This window comes from Molossus molossus, unplaced genomic scaffold (assembly GCF_014108415.1).
Source record: "Molossus molossus isolate mMolMol1 unplaced genomic scaffold, mMolMol1.p scaffold_m16_p_8, whole genome shotgun sequence".
NCBI lineage: Eukaryota > Metazoa > Chordata > Mammalia > Chiroptera > Molossidae > Molossus > Molossus molossus.
This window is the reverse complement of record NW_023425402.1, coordinates 69320653-69340487: the sequence shown is the minus strand read 5'-3', so window position 1 is coordinate 69340487 and position 19835 is coordinate 69320653. Positions and strand designations below refer to the sequence as shown.

Here is a 19835-nt window from a genome sequence, read left to right as displayed (position 1 = left end):
GAGTTCCATCCATCTGTATGTTCTTCAGCCAGAACCTCTGGGAAGAGAGAGAGGGTAAAAAAAAAAAAAAAAAAAGTGAGAGGCAAACCGTAGGGAAAGAGAGGAGAGAAAAAGAGGGAGGGAGGAGGGAAAGAGGGTGGGAGGAAGGGAGGGAGGGGGAGAGAGAGAGAGAGAGAGAGAGAGAGAGAGAGAGAGAGAGAGAGACTCTCCCTTACTCTCTCACTCTCCCTTTTTTCCCCTTTTTTACTAAGTTGCTCCCTGAGCTGCCTTGGGTTTCCACGTCTGGATATTGCAAAGACAGAGAAGGTAAAGTAAGCGAGCACCTCTGCACCACGGAGGGTCCCAAGGAGGACAGGCGGTGGCCGAACCCCTGAAAACCTCTCTGGACGTCAGCGGACAGATGGCTCTGAGCTCAGCCTGGTGCTCAGTCCTGCGTCTGTGGCTCCTCTGGGGCGCTGCCGGCTCCCGCGCGGCGCAAGGGGACAACGCTTTCCCTTTTGACATTGAAGGGAGCTCAGCGGTTGGCAGACAAGACCCGCCTGAGACCAGCGAGCGGCGTGTGGCTCCCGGGAGGCCTCCGCCTCCTGCAGAGGTACAGTGTTCCTGCCATTGTCACCCTGCTGGGCACCTGCGCCCCGCGGGCTGTGTGCGCCGCGCCCGTCCCTGTCCCCCTCCTTCCCCCGCTTCTTTTCCTCCCTGGTTCGCCTTGAGTTTCACCTGGATTCGGTCCGTTCAGAAACTTGAAATAAAGAGTTTGCTTTTGAAGTTGGATTTGGGCGTTGTGAGTTGAGCGTTGAGGCTTTGGAAGGTGTCATCGTTCAGACTAGCAAAAGTGCGTATGCCCAGCCTACTCCGAGGGAGTCAGTCTGCTGGACCGTCACCTGGGGCTGCAGTGGCACCTCCCGGACTTTCTGCCACTTGGATGCCCAGTAGAGTTATTTTGGTCCGTCCACAGCACTTACTGCATGTGCCTTGCACTGGCTTCCTGCTCTTCTGTCAGGTTAGGACAGTGGGAACTACAGGGCAGGGCCAATCCTTTGGTCCCACACTAATCAGGATCCTCTGCCACCGAGAGAGAAGGGGTGAGGAAGATGATGGAACACTGAAGAAGCCTAGGGAACTGCAGAGCAGAAACCTTAAATAGACCTGAGCCCTTATATTTTAGAAACAAGACTTACAGTGGAAGTGGAGCCCTATGCCAAAAGATATGTTTTTTCAGAGTTGCTGTTTATTGAAGTGCCTTACAATAGCTTTTATATTGAAAGCATAAGCAAAGAGTAGAAACCGGGTAAAGGAAGATGAACTCAGAGTAAGTAATTAAAGAGCCCCTGAGTGGAGACAGACAACAGCATGTCCAGGGTGTGGAGATGCTAAGTAAGAGGAAAATGAAGTCACCTAAGTTCATGGGAAAGGAAGAAGCAATTGACCTAACAAAACACACACATACCCTATAGCTATGGTTACAGCAGCAATAGAAACAAAGCTGTTATGTGGATTCACACCAATTCTAACAGCATGGAAGTCTGGATTATTGCTATTAACTACCAATTGTTAATGTAACCGTAGTTATTATTACTGTTAAATAAGGTGCATGAAGATGATTCTTCTCCAGAGAGAGCCCTACCCACACCCAAAAAAGGGAGTGGGTAGGAATAGAACATACCAACTCCCTATTGTGGTGCAAAATGCAACCTCCATGAGAAAGGGGGCAGAGCTTCTGATCACTTTAGCACTAGGACATGGGGCCCATCAGTCTCCTGGGAAGGCATCCCTTCTCTACAGGCTTGGAATTTACCTCGGAAGGCAATGTCTCCACCTGTTGCTTCCAGCATGCAAAGTTCATGTATGAAATGCTTGACTTAACAAGAGATTTGCCAGAAAAAAAAAATGCAAGCTGCTTGATTAAATTTGAATTTCAGGTAAACAACAAATAGATTTTTGATTTGTTTCAAATATTGCATGAGATGTATTTAAACTAAAAAATTGTTCAGTGTATATCTGAAATTCAAATTTATCTGGGCATCCTGTATTTTTGTCTGCTAATTTTTATTTTTTTATCCTCACCCGAGGACATTTTTTTTTTTTGTTCAGGTAGAGTGGGAGGGAGAGAGAGGAAGAGAGAGAGAGAGAGAAACATCGATGTGAAAGGGACACATCGAGTGGCTGCCACCCGCACAACCGACCAGGGCCGGGGACAAACTACAACCAAGGTACATGCCCTTAGCGGGAACCGAACCCGGGTCTCTCAGGACCGCAGGCTGATGCTCTAACCGCTGAGCCAAACCGGCCAGGGCTTGTCTGCTAATTTTAAAGAGACAGACATACATAACTTTCTTCCCATAAAACATAACAAAATAATTATTAGATTTTTAGGGAATTTATATTTATTGTTAAGACCCTGGGCAGTTTCTTGTATACCCACGTGTTCAGTAAAATAATAGGAAGGGGGTACACCAGTGTTTACTTGCAGGCTTTGTAGTCTAATGATCCCAAGTTCAAATTTAAACTTATCTGCTTCTTACCTAAATTATAGATACACAAGTTGCAGATAAAGAAATTGAAGCTTAGAGGAATTATTAATGTCTACTTCACATTCCATACAGTTATTGTTTAAAAATTAGATAAAATATATAGAGTGCTTAACACAGTGCCTGACATAGTATAAATGCTTTATACATCCTAAGTGTTGTTATTATTATTGTAAAATACATGGATGATTGGATAAAAAGAAACACCTGGTAATATTTTTCAGAACTTTATTTTTATGGTGCTGTTTTACTTAATATTGCTACTATATCTCTGTCTGTATTCTTCCAGCCAGAAAGAATGGCCTAGGGTGAATTAAATTTGTAATACTGTCTGAGTCTCATGGATTTGGGATACCAGTTGAGGCCTTGGGTTTAGGGAAAGAGAAAGAAACCATTAGTCATTCCAGGCAGGTCAAAGTATGTGATGTAGAAAGGGTGGGGTTGGCGTAATCACGTTCCCACTGCATAGTTTCACATAATGCCTCCAGTTAGCCTGCAGTCCCACAGGATCCCAATGCCCCTACCATTGGGTTTCCCATGCTCTTTATAGCCAGTACAGAAACCTTAAACTAAATACATTCCGGAGATTTAACAACACGGTACAACCGCCCTACTGAATTGGTTCAGGAGGTTGTATTTAAATCTACACAGAGAGAAAGAGAACACAGATACATATAATCAATTATTCATGAGAGGGTGGAGATATGGATGGAAGGGTATTCTAAATATACATTCACTTTATTTGAATTGGATTTATACAAATAGTTATTCCTTAATTCTCCTTCAAAGGGAAGGAAGAAAAGTACTAAAGCCAACATGCAGCAGTGGGAAGCACTTATCTGAAGGACTTCCTAAGGCTCCCAAGCTCCTCAACAGCAGGGCTGTGTCCTCCCCAGCCCTGGGTCTTCAGCCTGTGCCATGGACTGCAGCACACTGTGGTGCACCGTGAAGTTAGGGGAACACATACAGGAACGATGCATTGAATAAGAGGGTGGTGAGCACTATCCAAGGAGAAAGGTCTCTTCTTTCCTTTCAAAACAAGCCCCAGCTCTCCCTCAGGATGCAAAGAATTTGAAAAAAAGAGCACCCAGGGATAAACCTGTGCTTATTGGGAAGCTGTTACTACCTTCTACTTTACAAGCAATTCACTGAGTCCATTATTGCTTAGTTAATGGTGAAAGCAGTGATTCTTAGTAGGTGGGAAACTTGGCAGTTTCAAAAGGTATATTTGGTATTCTGATATTTCACATTTAAGAAAAGAAAGTCTTTATTTTGTCATGAGCACTATAGCAAGTGAAACTAAGCAAAAGTCTTTTTGATCATAGGGATGTGGAAAAAAACTGTAGGGGTGGAGATGGGAACAGTTCCCAAGGAGAGGTTTTCAGAGTGTCCTTGGAAGGAGTGACATTCTGGTCTATCAAAAAGAAGCAGGAGTTAAACAAGGTCAAGAACACTAGGCTAGAGGTCTGTACACTGCACAGCTGGAGAGAAGCTACATAGAGACTCAAAGGATGAGTGTGGGGACTCTGCTGGAAGGGCAAGGTGGGAGGCGGTTGGAGGGCCACGGTGCTGTTACTGCCTTTGGTAGATAATTGAGAAAATAAGGGATCTAACTGACAATATAAGCAAACTTTCCTGAGAGAAGGAAAACTAGAATTTATCTCCTGGTAACTTGACTGGGTATTGCTGTTTTGGCTTCCCTTCAAGAAAATCTATTGGTACATGAGCCACATGTACCAATGTAGCCCCCACTGAACAAACTTACCAACTAAAAAAAAAGCCCATGAATTAGACATTCTGAGGGACTTCTCCTCTGGTCTCTTTCCACTGTTGATATGCAATGCCCATTCTCCAGCACATAGGATTGCTACCAAAGGATTGCAGAATGTTTACTAAAAGATAGTTTAGATCTCTTTCAGAGTCTTCTTTCCTTTTACTTATCTTGGTCCCTTACTTTGAAAAAGGACATGTAGGATCATACTACGACCTCCATTCACTGGCCTGAGCCAACATTCTACGCTGCTATTCAACAGAGCAATTAGGTCATTCAATCCCCTATATGTAGTCATTATTTCATTTACTTAATACTCATCCCATGAGCAGGTTTGAACCTTTACCACATATAGACAAATAAAGTAGATACCAGGAGGGATAGAAAGAAGGCAGAGTCACATCCCTACTCTCAAAGAATAAGCATTCTATGAAATAAAAATATATACATAGCCACTATATAAAGCAGAAAGAATCAACGTTCTGTAAGAGTGTCTACAACCTTACAAGTGCCATGATGGTAGCATGAGAAAACTATTACTCTTGAGATAGACTAGTAGGGTACCATCACCTACTTACCAAACACCAGGGAAGTTTCCTGGAAACATTATTTTAGAAGAACTGAATATAGTCATGGTAGTAGTAATAATAATAGCATGGCTTGTAACTCACACTCATTAATTATTTACCACGTGCCAGACACTGATCTAAGCGATTTCCACGAGTTATTTCCTTTAACCCTCATGACAACTTAATGGAACTGATATAGTTGTTTTCTCATTTTGCAAACATGGAAACTGATGCATAGAACATTTGCCCTGGCAAACTACCTAGTAGGTAACTCAACTTCAAAGGAGTTTATGAGAGTAATTTCCACTGTGCAAGAAAAGGTAGGTAAATAGAACTCTCTGCATACATAATTTTAGTCAAAGTATTAGAATTTCTTAAAATGAAGATATACAAAATGCCATTCAAAGACCATTTGTGTACTGCTTGCTAGATGAGTAGCATAAAATTTTAAAACCAAAGAATTGAGATACCTTCCCTTCCTGCCCCATCTTTTAACTACTTTTTAAACTATTACTCATAGAAAAAGAAATAATTAACACTTAATAAATTTCTACTATGTCCCATGACCTACATGCATTATCTTATTTAATACTTAATAGTAAATATTATACCCATTTTACAGATAAGCAAATTGACAGTATACAGCATGGATTACTGGTCTAGTCTGCAAAAGACTTGTGCTAATTGGCACCGGGGTTTCCAAATTCCATTCTCTTCACAGTGTATCACTGGGTCTCTCAGATGGATGGATGGATGGATAGATAGATGATAGATAGATAGATAGATAGATAGATAGATAGATAGATAGATAGATTTCTAGCTATAGGATTTTCTTGTATCTTATTTTCCTTTTATAAGCATGTTCCAATATGTTTCCTCCGTATGATGCTACAGTCTACATTAGAAGCTCCTAATTTAGATTAAGAGGTAAAGAATTCAAAATAAAACCACCTACAGCAACACATACATGGTTTTATGTTACAGAATTTATTATAAAATTCCTGGAAAATAAAAAATAGCTTTGCTATAGTTACAGAGTTCTCCGATTTAACCAAAAGAAGGAGTTTTCGTTGTCATAAAGTATACATAACATGAAATTTATCATTTTGATCATTTTAAGTGGCAATAGATACATTCACATTGTTATGCAACCATCACTACCATTCATCTCCAAAAGTTTTTTCATCTTCCCAAACTGATTGTAACTTTTTATTAACCCCTACTCCCAGGCCCTGGCAACCACTATTGCACTTTCTATCTCTATGGATTTGTCAACTCTAAGTACCTCATATAAGTGGAATCTATAATATTTGTCTTTTGGGGCCAATAGTTGTCCTTTGTGTGCTTTATTTCACCTAATACAGTATCTTCAAGACTCATCCATGTTTTGGCATGTGTCCAAATTTTATTTCTTTTAAGGTTGAACAATATTTAATTGTCTGTATATATGACATGTGTTTATCTGTGTACCTATCAATGGACATTTGGGTTGTTTCCACCGTTTGGCTACTGTGAATAGTGCTGCTCTGAACATTAGCGTGCACATGTTTGTTTGAATCCCTGCTTTCAGTTCTTTGGGTATGCACCCAGAAGTGGACTTGCTAGTCACATGGTCCAGAGAAAGTTATAAAACTCAAATTCTTCTAGAGACCAAGCAAAAACTAACTGGGCGGTGAAAGGAACTCAGCCTGTGAGTGTTGGCGCTGAAGCAACAGGAGAGGAAGGGGTGCCCCTTCCAGGGGGCAGCCACCTCTCCATGTTGCCAGGTCTTCTGTTTTTTCAAGAGGAGACAGAATCTGAATTCTTAGGTGAAACTGTTGACTCAATTTTTAAAAAATGCTCTGTGGGAAGTACATCTGATGGCCCAATTCAGCCTGAGGGCTGTTTATTTGCAGTCTCTGAATTAAAACATTTTAAATTCACCTTTCATCAAAGGCACAACATGGGCATCTAGCCAGACAAATGTACTATGAACCCAGCTCCACTACTTTATAGCTGTTGACTTTGAGCAAATCTGTTCATCTTTCAGAGACTCTGTTTGATTGTAAAATGAACAGAAGTGTATTTGCTTTGCAATACTGTGAAATTTAAGTGAAATAATATATACATAAGGTGCCTAACTCAAAGTCTGCCCTCAGGTCTCTCTCTCTTTTGTTCCTCTCACCGCACCTCTTTCTTCTACTTCGTTTTAATCTGTCTGCAAGTTAAGATTTGTATCAGTCCTTTTTTATCTAAATTTGTATTTATACTGTAAATTTGATTACTCTTAATTTATACTTACAAATTTGCTGATTATCCAACATTGGAGAAGAAAAAGGCTGTAGTTTAGTTTTTATAATCAGTGTATTCCTAATGGTTATTTGAGTATAGCCCTTCCCCAGCAATAAGATGATCTGAGCAGTTTTAAAAAATGAAGGAGTTTTTCTGAGTCCCAAAAATCTAAAAACAAACAAACAAAATTCAGTATCTTTGATATGACATGGACTATAACCTTTTCTTCCTTTTACAATTAAGTTCTCAACCCTGACTTGTCCCAGTTTCTTGAAGTATATAATACCCCAAACCCTCCTCTCCTGTAGGGGGTTTTCCTTGCTCAAAGTAATTATATACACATAATGATGGCCAGACATAATTTTGAGACATTTGATCGATTAGAAACCATTAAAATCAGATTGCCAACACACGCTTTGCGTTACAAATCTTAACATTTGCAAACAACTACTTATTTGTTTTCTAAAACAAGCAAATCTGCTAGTTCATCAAGATACAGTGACCACACAGAAGAATATTTAAATATCTACTTCAGCATTTGCCAAAGAGCAGCATTTTATTTTTTTTTTCAACTGTTTCTCCTTCTGCTCCTAATGTGGTAAAGTTAAATTCTGGGAAATGCTTTACTAAAGGGAAGTTTAACCACAGATGTTTGTAATTCCAACTTAAGTTTCCCATCAAAGTCTTAATGAAATTCAGCTGCCAGCAGTTGGGCTCTGAATCACACTTTTTCATGAGAAACTTGGGAAACAGCATTCCAAGGCTGAGTGGTAGTGGGAAAATGTTCATATACAAACCCAAATCCTCTGCATAAAGAAAAAAATACATAAAGAAACAAATTCTGTTTAAAAAACAAAAGGAGAGAGGGGTGATCAGATGTACTTTTAGTAATATGCACTAGGACCCTCTTTTCACTTCCAGGACTTTCTTAGTTTGTGTGGCATATTTTGGTGGAAGCCAGCAAGCTAGTGTTTACCTAAATAGAGTGAAATATCTCCATTTATGACTGCATGAGAACTGATGAGTTGGAGAAACCCCCTAACAATAACAGATGCATGAGCACAAGTCTCTTGCAGCCTAGATCTACTAATCCATGCTGGGCACCACAGTTAAAAGGACCCTTGAGCATAGTGCAGATTTTGTGTATTAATATTTAGTTTGAGATTATGGCCTTCAGTAGATGCAGTGGCATGATTGCTTTAATGGAAATCAGGGAGTGCAGAGTTCAAAGCTGTTCTTACTAAAACTCACCTCAAACGTGACTGTTACATGCAGTACAGTTGTCTGTTTACAAAGTGAACTGCAGCATAGCATACTGAATTAAGCAGCTCTGTAAAGCTGAATGTTGGCCCAAAGGAATGCATAATGTAGACACCAGCAGAAGGCAAGGGAAATGTCTAATGAGCCTCATAGTGTCGGTTGCTAGGGCTGTAGAATCATCTAGAATCGAAAAAGCCAGAGCACATATTTAGAGTCTTGGGCTTCAGATCATGGCTGGCCTCTTCGTGCACAGCGGAGTGAGTCCTCGGTGCCTTGATGCTTCACAGCCGCAAGGTGTGTGATTCCCTTGACCAACAGTGATACCATTTGACAAGCTAAGTGTAACCTCCCTTCCTGCTGATATGACATGAGTCCTGGGAGCATCAGAGTAGTTCTGTCATCTGTGATTCTGTCAATCCTCAGGTCACAGGTAAGGTGCTAGATGCCTGTTATTTGAAGACGGAACAGAGTCTGAATGCCTGCAGATGGACCAGTGTCCCTCTGTGGTGCATGATTAAATGCCTCATTCTTTTTTGTTCCCTTGGAATTGTTGTCTGCCATGATCAGTGCCAGTAGACACCTTGCAATGGCCTTCATAAGAGACACGTCCTAAAGCCCCTACTGCAGCACAGAATTCGGCATAAAGGGGACCTGTTGGAATGCAGAGCCAGGGGGCGGTTTTCACTGGATGTATAACTCTACTGTACCTCTCAGTGTGAGCCGCGAGATCAAAGAGATCATAGAATGTTTGATCTAGAAAGGATGTTTAGAGATTCAACCCCTTCATTTTGTATGTGAGGAAACTGAGTCTGAGGAGGGGGTTGGGGTTCTTCACTCAAGGACACAAAGCTCATTAGCAGCAGTGGCAGGAAATGTCCTCTGACTTCCAGCTTTATCTTCTCATCCTTCGCTTTAGAACTGAGGTAATTAAGTAAATATATATATACACACACACATATATACATGAAATATATATATATATTTCATATGAAAAATTGTTTGCTTCTAATATACTATTATCCACTTTACTTTTTATTGCTTTTATTTATCCTTAAGCGGACTCAGCAGTAGTGAGTCCCACAGAATGGAGTGGCGTGGGGACACGCGCTGCACTGTCAGTCTGGAACAAACTATTCTGGTTCTTGGCCATGTCACTAACAACCAGATCACCCTCACCAGTTAAAGGAAACTTGGCAGGGCCTCAATTTCTACAGATTAAAAAGAACAGAATGAAATAAAACAAAAGGTTACTCCTAGCAATAAAGTTCTATAATTGTCTAAGAAACCGATCAAAATTTATACTAATTAAGGGGAAGCTGGCGTAAGGAGGAGGAACACTCAGAGTCACAGCTGTTGTCCTAGTTAGACCCCTAGTTGGGAGTCTGGAGCCTGCGGGAAAGAGGTTGAATTGGAGGGGGTGGTGGGGCTGTTTCCATGGAATCCTTTTCCTGCTTCCTCACAACCCCAGGTGCAGGGCTCAGGATGGTTTGCAGGCCGGAGCCCTGGCCCAGCCACAGACATGAGCCTTTCCAGGGTGCGTCACCAAGAAGCTTCCAGACAGCATTAGCTGCAGACACCTAAGTGTGTCCAATGAATGTTGGTAGTCTCCCACACCAGGGTTCCTAGGTGCTGTCACCTGCCCCTTCCAGACCATCAGGATGACTCCACACAGAGAAACAGGAAGGATGACAATGGCAGAAGCAAGGGACATGGAGAACTACTGAGAGGGGCCTCAGGTCAATGCACCTCCTAACAGCTAAGTGGCACATGACAAAAGTTTCAGAGAGGAGGCTATATTTTCATGCAGTGCCAAAGGAAGGGAAGGCTGGTGATGAATCATTGGTTCATCATATACACCCACTAAAATCACTGCATTATAGTGTACACAGTAGAGCTGTCAACTGAGTCTTCATGATGAAATAAAGAGGAAACCTAACTTGATCATCTGCTCTAGATTGGACAGAATGCAACATTTAGAAGCAAATCTTTTCAGGGACCTTCCTGGGTGTCAGAATTGTCAGTAAGTGAGGGGACCTGCCCTGGTGCACAAATGCCCTGGTTGTTTCCGGCTTCGGGGAAAAGGAGGATAAATCATCAAGCCTCGAAGTGTGGCCCAAGGACAGCAGCATCAGCAGCACAAGGCATGTGTTCAGATGCAGACTCTCAGCTTCCACCCCAGAATCTGAATCTCGTTCTCACCAGATCCCCAGGTTGTTCATGTGCATATTACAGTATGAGAAGCGCTCGCCTCTGAAATGCAGCTGGGCTTGATTTTAACGGAATCACAAGAAATTGAGAATCCAGAAATGGGACGCTTTGGGGATATACTGTAGTTATAGGGAGGCCTACAATAGAAAGCCAAATCAAGGCTATGTGAGGCTAGTGAGGGGCTCACAGGTTCGCCCAGGTACTAGTCCCTGACCTGGCAAGTTACATTTTAGAATTTAAAAAAAAAAAAAAAAAAAATATATATATATATATATATATATATATATATATATATATATAGAGAGAGAAGAAGTTGAAAGGTTATATTACTTACCGGCCTGTACATAACAGGTGCTCAGAGGGGTTTTAAGGAAAGCATGAAATGATAGGGAAGGGTTCCTACTCCTTCCTGTTTCCCAACACCCATAACCTAGAAATACAACCTCTGGAGACCCTGTGTCCTTGAGGGGAGGGGAGGCGGGGGAAGAAAATATTTGTGGGATCTGCTTGAAAACAGAGTGTTGCTCGGACTCTTCAGAAAACGAGAGATTGCAATGTTTTTCTTGCTAACAAGGGAGGCTTTCTAATTCAGGTTAATGTGTCTGCAGGGAGTGAGGCGTGTGGTCTGTGGTCCTAGACTAGAAAGATAATGTCAAGAGATAGGGAAGCGCTAGTTCCTCACAAGGAACATTGCTCAGGCTATTCCTCCAGCTGGTACCATACTCTTCTAGAGGGACTGAGATCTGCACCAAACCGCTCCGAAGTCGAGGTCCGTGCCTCGGCCTGCGCCAGGGGAGGCCTGGCCGTTCTCCTGGCGGCCTCCCGGTCTCCTTGATGAGCCTCCGCCCTGAGAGGGCCTGTGCTGTTTTATAACAGCCTTAAAGGGCAAGAGCTATCCTTGAACCCATTCAGGACAGCTAACTGGCTAATTTCTTTGAAGATCCTTGTAGCTTTCATTCCTAAACTCTTGATTAGCACTTGCTGTGACTGAGGCATTGTTCTCAGCACTTTGTGTATTATTAACTCATTTATTCTCATACCATAATGAGGAAGACACTATTTAGTACCATTTTACAGATGAGTCATAACTTACCCAAGGTCACAATTTTGGAAATCTGTTTCCAACCTCTTAAATGTTGTCCTATAATGACCCTCTTAACATCTATGTTTTTATCTCAGAGTGCCTTAGACTATCTCAGATAACAAGAGTCCCCAGTATCATCTAGGAATGCCAGAGTGGTTTTAGCAGCTGAGGAATCTGTGAAGAACATTTAAATGAGTGCTCAGCATTAGTGATGTCAATGGAATCCTGAGTTTACTTTAGGGACTTACTACTTAAAAAAACTTGATAGAAGGATAAGAAAAGAATTTGAAATGTAGTACAAGCAGAACCTCAGGGGAAACCATCAGACAGAGTATGTCAATCATAGGAAAACTGAAGGTTTAGAAAGAGTTTATTTTTAATTTTTTCTATAAATGAATGAAAAGAAAGAGAGTTGAGCAACAGAAAAGATTTCTCAGATCTAAATGAAACAGAGGCAAACTCCTTCCTTAGAAATTTTCAAGCACTCGATAAAACAATATGCCTGAATAAGTGTTGTTCATTCAGCACTAATGACTGAGAGCTGAGAGCTGAGAGGCTTGGGTGATTCCTTGTGGATCAGACCCAGGGAGGCTCCACCCTCCTGGACCAGGCGATCAGCTGCAGTAGCACTGGTCACTCGTGAAGTCCACTGTTAACCTGGGAGGGGGGATGCATTACAGTAGCGATTCCCCAAATGTTCATGCTCAAGAATCTACTATTTCTTCTATTGCTCTAGCCTAATGTTTTGAAATATGTTGCCTACTATATTAGTTTGCCAGGGCTGTCATAATAAAATACCACAGGCTAGGAAGCTTAAACAACAGAAATTTGTATTCTCACAGTTCTGGAGATTAGAAATTCAAGATCAAGGTGCCCTCAGGGTTGATTTCTGGTGACTGCTCTCCTCCTGACTTGTAGATAGCTATCTTCTCTCTGAGTCCTTACCTGGTCTTTCTTCTGTGCAGGTACGGAGAGGGAAAGAAATCTCTGGTGTCTCTTTCTGTTATAATGACACCAGTTTTATCAGAATAAGGCCTTACCCTATGACATCACTTAACCTTTATTCTTTCCATACAGGCCCTATCTCCAAATGCATTGGGCATTAGACACATAGAAACTGGGTTGGGGTGGGGAGCATAATTGAGTCTATGCCTACCAAGTAAAGTATGTTGAGCAATAACTCATTTTTTTAATGAGGCAAAGTAATTTATAACTGCAAAAGAGACCTTCTGGTAAAATAAGATATTCAGTGTTCTCATTCTGTAACTTCTGTCAAAAGTAAAAACAAACAAAATTTAGCATTTCATTTTAGTTGTACTTGTTTTAAACAGTATATCCTAATTAATTCTAATTAGATATTTTAAAATATGGAAAATAGTGTGTTGGGCCCTATATCGTCATTTTGTATTCCTTAGGTATCCAGGGATACTTGATTGATCAGCATCAATATATTCTCTTATTTTAAAAAAAGGTGCCCACTATCTTTTTAAAGCAAGTGCCAGGTATTCTACAAAGAATAAGCATGAACAAAGAGATAAAACAAGTGCACTAGTAATGTACTAAAACTAAATTGATATGTTATAAAAAAAAACTTTAAGAGGATTTAGAAGGACATTTTACTCCTGGTGGAAAGTTCACAGGTGACTTTATGGGAGAAGTGGCATTTGATTTGAATCTTTAGACTGAGAAATATTTAAGCTGAGCAGACTGGATTAGTAAAGACAAAAGACATAGGATTTCTTCTAGAACAGCATGTAGTCTCAATTAGTGGGACTGGACAACAGGGAGCCACTGAAGATTTCAGAGCAGAAAAGAAAGTCAGTGGGAATTGTTCTGCATCAACATTAATCTGGAAACAGGCTGTTGGGTGGATTGGGCAGTAGGCAGCAGAGAGCCAGAGAGCCTCCCATCAGGGTGACCTGTGCTGTGCATGAGTAATTTTCCAGAAGAGAGAGAAGGCCCTGAATTTGGATTGTGGCCGAGTTCTGGAAAGGAAAGTACATACTGGAGTCATTGCAGAGATGCTGTCAGGATGGTTTGCCATATATTTGGAGAGCAAAGATGATGGAGAAGTCAAGGTGTTTGTAGAAATATATTACATCATGGGGGAAAAAACTCTCTTCAGAGAAATTTTAACATAAGACCTACTAAATCAGTGGCTTTTAAACTCAGGTATCATGGAAATGCCTCAGGTATAACTTGTGGTGAGAGAGGCTGAGCACCAGGAAGTTGGGGCTCTGCTTCCTTCTACCAGAGCATCTTTTAATATTTGTTTTATACATGAATTCCACACGATATTTCACTGGGGTAGGGGGGTGGTTTCTCTGCTCTAAAATATTTGAGAACCATTATTCTGGGAGCTCCCACATTGATATTCTAAATCATGAAAGGTCTCCAAAATGTTACTCAAAATCTTGTTTAAATCAGTGCCTCCAAGGCAATTTCACAGAATACAGACACTGCCTCAGGGCCAGTACATGGTGCTGATAACCCAGAGCTGCGGATGCTCTGAGCTTCTCTGTGGCAGCTCCAAACACGAGCCAGCAGTCTCTAAACAATTGGTGCTCTCCTGAGAGATATTTTTATGCTTCCTGTTTCCTGTCTGAGGATATTTTTGGTCCTTTCCTAGGAAATAAGGAAATTCATTTTTGTCTCAGTTATTATCTGGGAGTGCTGAGCAAAACAACAAAGGAACTTTGGGACAAGGATAGGGTGGTAGTAGGTAGACCAGACAACTGGTATGTTTTGGTCCTCATAAACAGTGGTCAGATATTTGCTTGGTTCTTATTATTCTAAGACAATTAGTCCATCACCATGACATTCATCTTATCCTAAAACTTAAACCACAGTTTCTTACCTGCACCTTGAGCTAATAAAGATTGTTCCTAGTCTTTCTCTCTCCTCCCTCAATACAGAATTACAGCAATCTGTGGTCCTTTATTTCCAAAAGCCAAAATGCCTCCACTATAAATGCTATGTCTATTAAAAGGGAGAAAATTAATACTAAAAACTGTACTTTACCTTTACTTTTTCATTTGAATAAAAAAAAAAGTAACACCTGAAGTGTTTCCCGGTGTCACAAAGGCAAGCTGCACCTTGTTTTATTTGGCTTTAGGACGTAAATGCAGAACACCGAGGGAGAACTGATCTTTTGATGGATTAGGAAAGCTTCCTTTATGTTTCAACCTGTAGCTCGAAGCATTTAGCGTTTACAAAGCTACTGATATTGGACAAATGTTATTCACAACTGCCAAGAATTGGAATTTGCAGTAACTATTAACCCAGCTGAAAAATAATGTTAATACTTATAAAACTTCCATGGATTACAAGGTCTATTCTGCATATTTCTACCTGTATTTCTCTCAACCATCTTACAAACCAGGTGGTCACTAATCTAATTTATAAAAACATGGAGCTGTTCAATCATTTGCCTGAAGTCTCCGAGCACGTAACCTTACTGAGGCAGCAGGAAGTTTTCCAGAATTCTTGAATGTTAGTGTGGGAAGAGCCTAGAAATCATGATGCCATAGATGTCACTGAAAGAGGAGAAAACCAGAGCCAGAAGTTAAGTCACTTCCTCAAGGTTTTTAGAACTGGAAGCAGAGCCGCGTTCCCGGGCTCTCGGAACAGTCCGCGTGCCTTTCTGATCATAGCAGGGAGGCAGAACAAGTGATGGGGTGAGGAACATCTGGCGATCTGTGTGTTGGGATGTTGAACAGCTGGATCGGACGAACATATCCATGTTTACCTTCTTGAGATGTTATACGTCACCATCTGTGCCTGAGTCCGAAATAATTTAAATACTAAACTATTAGAAGTTTTCTTAGCCTTTTCGTCATTAGGTTTATCCCGATTTTGAATTTAACTTATGACCACATCATTCATGCCTTTTCTTTTATTTCAAGGAGTTTGCTTTGTCCCCATCTGGCTATTGACCCCTTTAATGATGCTTTCGGCACGTACACTCAGAGAGAAAGCTTTCAAGTGCAATAAGACTTAAGAATTTCCTGCTAGAGTTTTCTGTTGGTCATGTAAAAATAAACAGCACATCCTGGATCTTAAAAGGAAGAAAGAAAAAAAAAAAGAACTATTTCAAAAATGAACAATGATGCTTTTGTTTTAAAACAATAGGAAGAACTAATTTTAAAAATTCCTCAATCACATCATGTCTGTTATTTGCCTACGTACAGTTATCTTTCAGGTTTTCATATGGCATTATGAAACTTTTCTATCATGTAGCAAAGGAATTGCAACATGAGAAATTAGTGAAGAACATGAAGCACATGTCAGCACCACAGTGGCCGGCTCTGGCAGTTACATCCCACTAAAACCTTCCCAACCAGCTGATAACAATCCTGAGTCTCAGCATATCCATTGCATTCATGCAGCTTTTTCACTGCTGATTTCAAAGCCACATCCTCCAACTCTTCTAACAGCAAGAAAATACATAATACTTGCTTCTCAAAGAAAATCTGCCAATTTCCAGCAAAACTATACTTGGTAAAATCCAGGGACCAACCCATGAATATCATCTGCTTAGATGTATCCTGCGTCTAATAGAGGATAACAAATAAGAGGGATTTTCCTGCCCGTTTGGCTCAGCGGGTGGAGCGTCAGCCTGTGGACCAGAGACTCCCGGGTTCGGTTCCCACTAGGGGCACGTACCCAAAAAAAAAAAAAAAAATTTTTTTTAATTACATTTAATTAAATAAATAAATAAATAAATAAATAAATAAAAAGAAGAAAGATTTCAGCGGTTAGGGCAGCTCGCTTATGGTCAACCGAATAGGAAGGTCTCTGGAAGGCAGGACAGCTCTAACCTGCTCACTCAATGATTCATTTTCAAAATGGCACCATCATTCCCTGTTCTCTCCACTCGTCCCCAATGTGAGGAGGAACCTCAGTATGGTGAGAATAACACTGTATGTAAGGGGATACAAATATCTTTATAAGATCAGAGTAATAATCTCTATGAGAGAAGGAGAATACTTTTTGTAAGGTGCTTAAAATTTCTGGGTTTTATTAAAGGGCTAGGCTCTTTCTACTCTCAAAGAGTATTTGTGATTATTTTGGCAGATGAAGTACATTTTTCCTGTGACCTGTTTTGGGATCTGCACTCTATCAAAATGTTCAGTGGAAATAAGCATTTTATTGATTTTTTTTTTTTCTGTAGAACATATACTTTGTCTGCTCTTCCATTCTGTTATTGAAAACTAAAAAGTGTTGGATACTTTTTTTAGTTTTAAGACATTATATCTTCATCTCAGATTATCCAAATTGTTTTGATTTTCCTCTGATTACAATCTTTTTTAAAATCTGCTAACATAAGTTCATGTTCATCTAGAAAATGTACTTTCTCTTCAAAGTCATGAGTCAATATGAATTTCCTATGAGCTTAGTTCAAATCACCTAAGAATTAAAAAAAAAATTTTTTTTTAAGGAAAAAACAGAAATATAAGCTTTAAATGTTTTTTTTGCTCTATTTCAGCTGTTCAGTAACTGGGTTGTTGGCCGTTGAATATTGAAAACCAAGTACCAGGTTCTTGCTTTAATTCTTGGTAGGTTCTAAGTCAATAAAATCAATGTTGTAGCTACTAAGAGAGCCACAAAACTAAGTTTTTCTGCCCCCATTCCTTTGCCCATCTCACCTTGGACAACATATGTTAGATAGCAGAATAAAAGAGGATAAAATAAAAATACTGTCTTTTTATAGTTGAATGACATTCTTCCTGTGCATTAATTATAACTTGGAAATTATTGTTGATTCCAAAATTCCTAACATTTTTTTGAAATTTTTTATTTTATCATGTTTTTCCATTACTTTTTATCCCCCATATACTCTCTCCACACCCCACCCCCCACCCACCTCGCAGTCACCACATTTGAGCCATGTGACAGTCACTCATAAATCCTAGCGGCCACAAAGAACTAATGCGGCTCTGGACATACTTAACAGTTATTCCAGGGATTAGGGCGTGTCTTCAACATTATCTACAAAGTATAGAGAGGGGTATCTCCTCATGAGTATGCTGTAAGCCAGAGGATTGCTAAAGATGTCACAATTGCTGATATTAAACAAATCCTTCCAAAGAAAATCCCCCCAAGTAGGAAAGAAGTAGGTCCATCTGGTACCTTTAATGAAGGAGATTACCAGGAGCGAAGGATGTAATTGAACGACAGCAGGAATGTACCTTAGGAGTGACTAAAAAAATGCCCTATGCTTTCTGGACCTTCAGCTTAAGTTTCCTCCTTCCAGAAACTCCTGCACAAATGCCACCTCCTTCAAAGAACCATTCTTCACCCTTCATGCTAAAAGTGACCTATCCTTGTTCACTCTTCCAGCATTTCTCCGTCTCTCTCTTATATTATGATCCTTAGAACTTTCTATCTCGTATTATACATACACCTAAATGCCCCTACTAAACTCCTGGAGGCCCATAGTGTCCATAATTCAGTTTCTGATTCCCCATATTGCCTGGACAAGTGACTTTGGGATCATAGGTGCTTAAAAAATAACATACGCGGCCAGTCAGCTGTTAGAGCGTCAGCCTGCGGTCCAGAGAGACCCGGGTTCGGTTCCCGCTAAGTGCACGTACCTCAGTTGCAGTTTGTCCCCGGAATGCAGGAGGCAGCCACTCAATGTGTCCCTTTCACGTCCATGTTTCTCTCTCTGTCTCTTTCTCTCTCTGTCTCTTTCTCTCCCACTCAATGTGTCCCTTTCACGTCCATGTTTCTCTCTCTCTCTCTCTCTCTCTCTCTCTCTCTCTCTCTCTCTCTCTCCCTCTCTCTCCCTCCCACTCTTTCTGAATAGAAAAATATCCTTGGGGGAGGATAAAAATAATAATAATAATGATGTATGCATTCCTCAGTCATTTGTTGAATGCCTTCTTTGTGCCACACCCTAAACCAAGCCTCGGGTATACCTGAAAGCCAAAATAGCTCTGAGTATTCTGTTTGTAACATGTATACACTGGGACATAATCCTGTCGTGTAATTCTGATGAGCAAATCAGCATTCATCTTGACAGCAATAGAGAACCACGATGTTCCTAAACTGTTCAATCCAGGAGCTCTGCACTGCAGGCCAGAATGCCTTTTAAGCTAAAAGTGTTGTCTTTCCCACTGTATATGGAAAAATTGACTATGCACTTTCACGGAGAAGGTCTAGCTAAGAAATGTTTATATTGGAACAAGCCCCATCTCTAAATCTGGGCTTGTTGCTGAATGGTATTTTGTTTCCTTGGATCAGGGAAGGGGTCTGGAAACATCTGTAACTAGAGTATTGTTTTAAAATCAGCACAATTTTCCCCCCTCAAATGACAGATAACAGAATTGCTTTAAATCAAACATTCTCAGCTTTCCCCATCCATTTCCTTTCATAAATGTGTATTATTTTGTTGTCATTAAAATGGCAGTGCATAGAATAATTTGTAGCACTCAGGGCATTGCCATCTCCTTTGCAGTCATTTTCTTTTCACTTTAGTGTGTGTACTTTCGCTTTACTTTTATAAACACTCGATAGCACAATAACTATCTGGATCACAACAGTTATGGGGGGGTACTTAAAAGCTACAGATGGTTAATATCAGATTATAAAGTGATTCTGAAACCCTCCAGAATTTTTACTAAAAAGAAATGTGCAGATTATTTATGCCATTCATAAATGTAAAACTAAATGAAATAAAGATGTAAATTAAGTAGTATTTTGCCAGAATCACAAAATGAAATCTTAGCGGAGGGAAATTGGGTAGAAAAATCACAGAAAATGATTCCAAATAACAAGAAAAGAATGGAAATTCTATGCCAATATCATTCATGTTCTAAAAAAACATAGAAGTAGCTTATGAATAGTTCATGATTTTGTAGTTTAAAATTTATTGGCATAGCCCTGGCCACTTTGGCTCAGCAGTTAGAGAGTCAGCCTGTGGACCAAGGAGTCACGGGTTCAATTCGGTCAAAAGCATATGACTCGGTTGCGGTTCAGTCTCTGGCCCTGGTTGGGGTCGTGCAGGAGGCAATCATGTTGATGTGTCTTTCTCACATCGATGCCTCTCTCTCTCTCTCTCTCTCTCTCTCTCTCTCTCTCTCTCTGTCTCTCTCTCTCTCGCTCTCCCTCCCACTCTATCTGAAGATAAATGGAAAAAT

The 19835-nt window shown here is 40.5% G+C and overlaps 1 protein-coding gene across 1 annotated transcript in view; it reads left to right on the top strand.

The window, feature by feature from the left end:
- Positions 1-266: 266 nt before the first annotated feature.
- LAMA4 (laminin subunit alpha 4) overlaps positions 267-19835 on the top strand; it is a 141364-nt gene continuing 121795 nt past the window's right edge. Inside the window, exon 1 of the mRNA XM_036249053.1 lies at positions 267-592. Within this exon, the coding sequence (XP_036104946.1) occupies positions 401-592 (192 nt within the window). The 5' untranslated portion in view covers positions 267-400. The remainder of the gene's footprint in view (positions 593-19835) is intronic.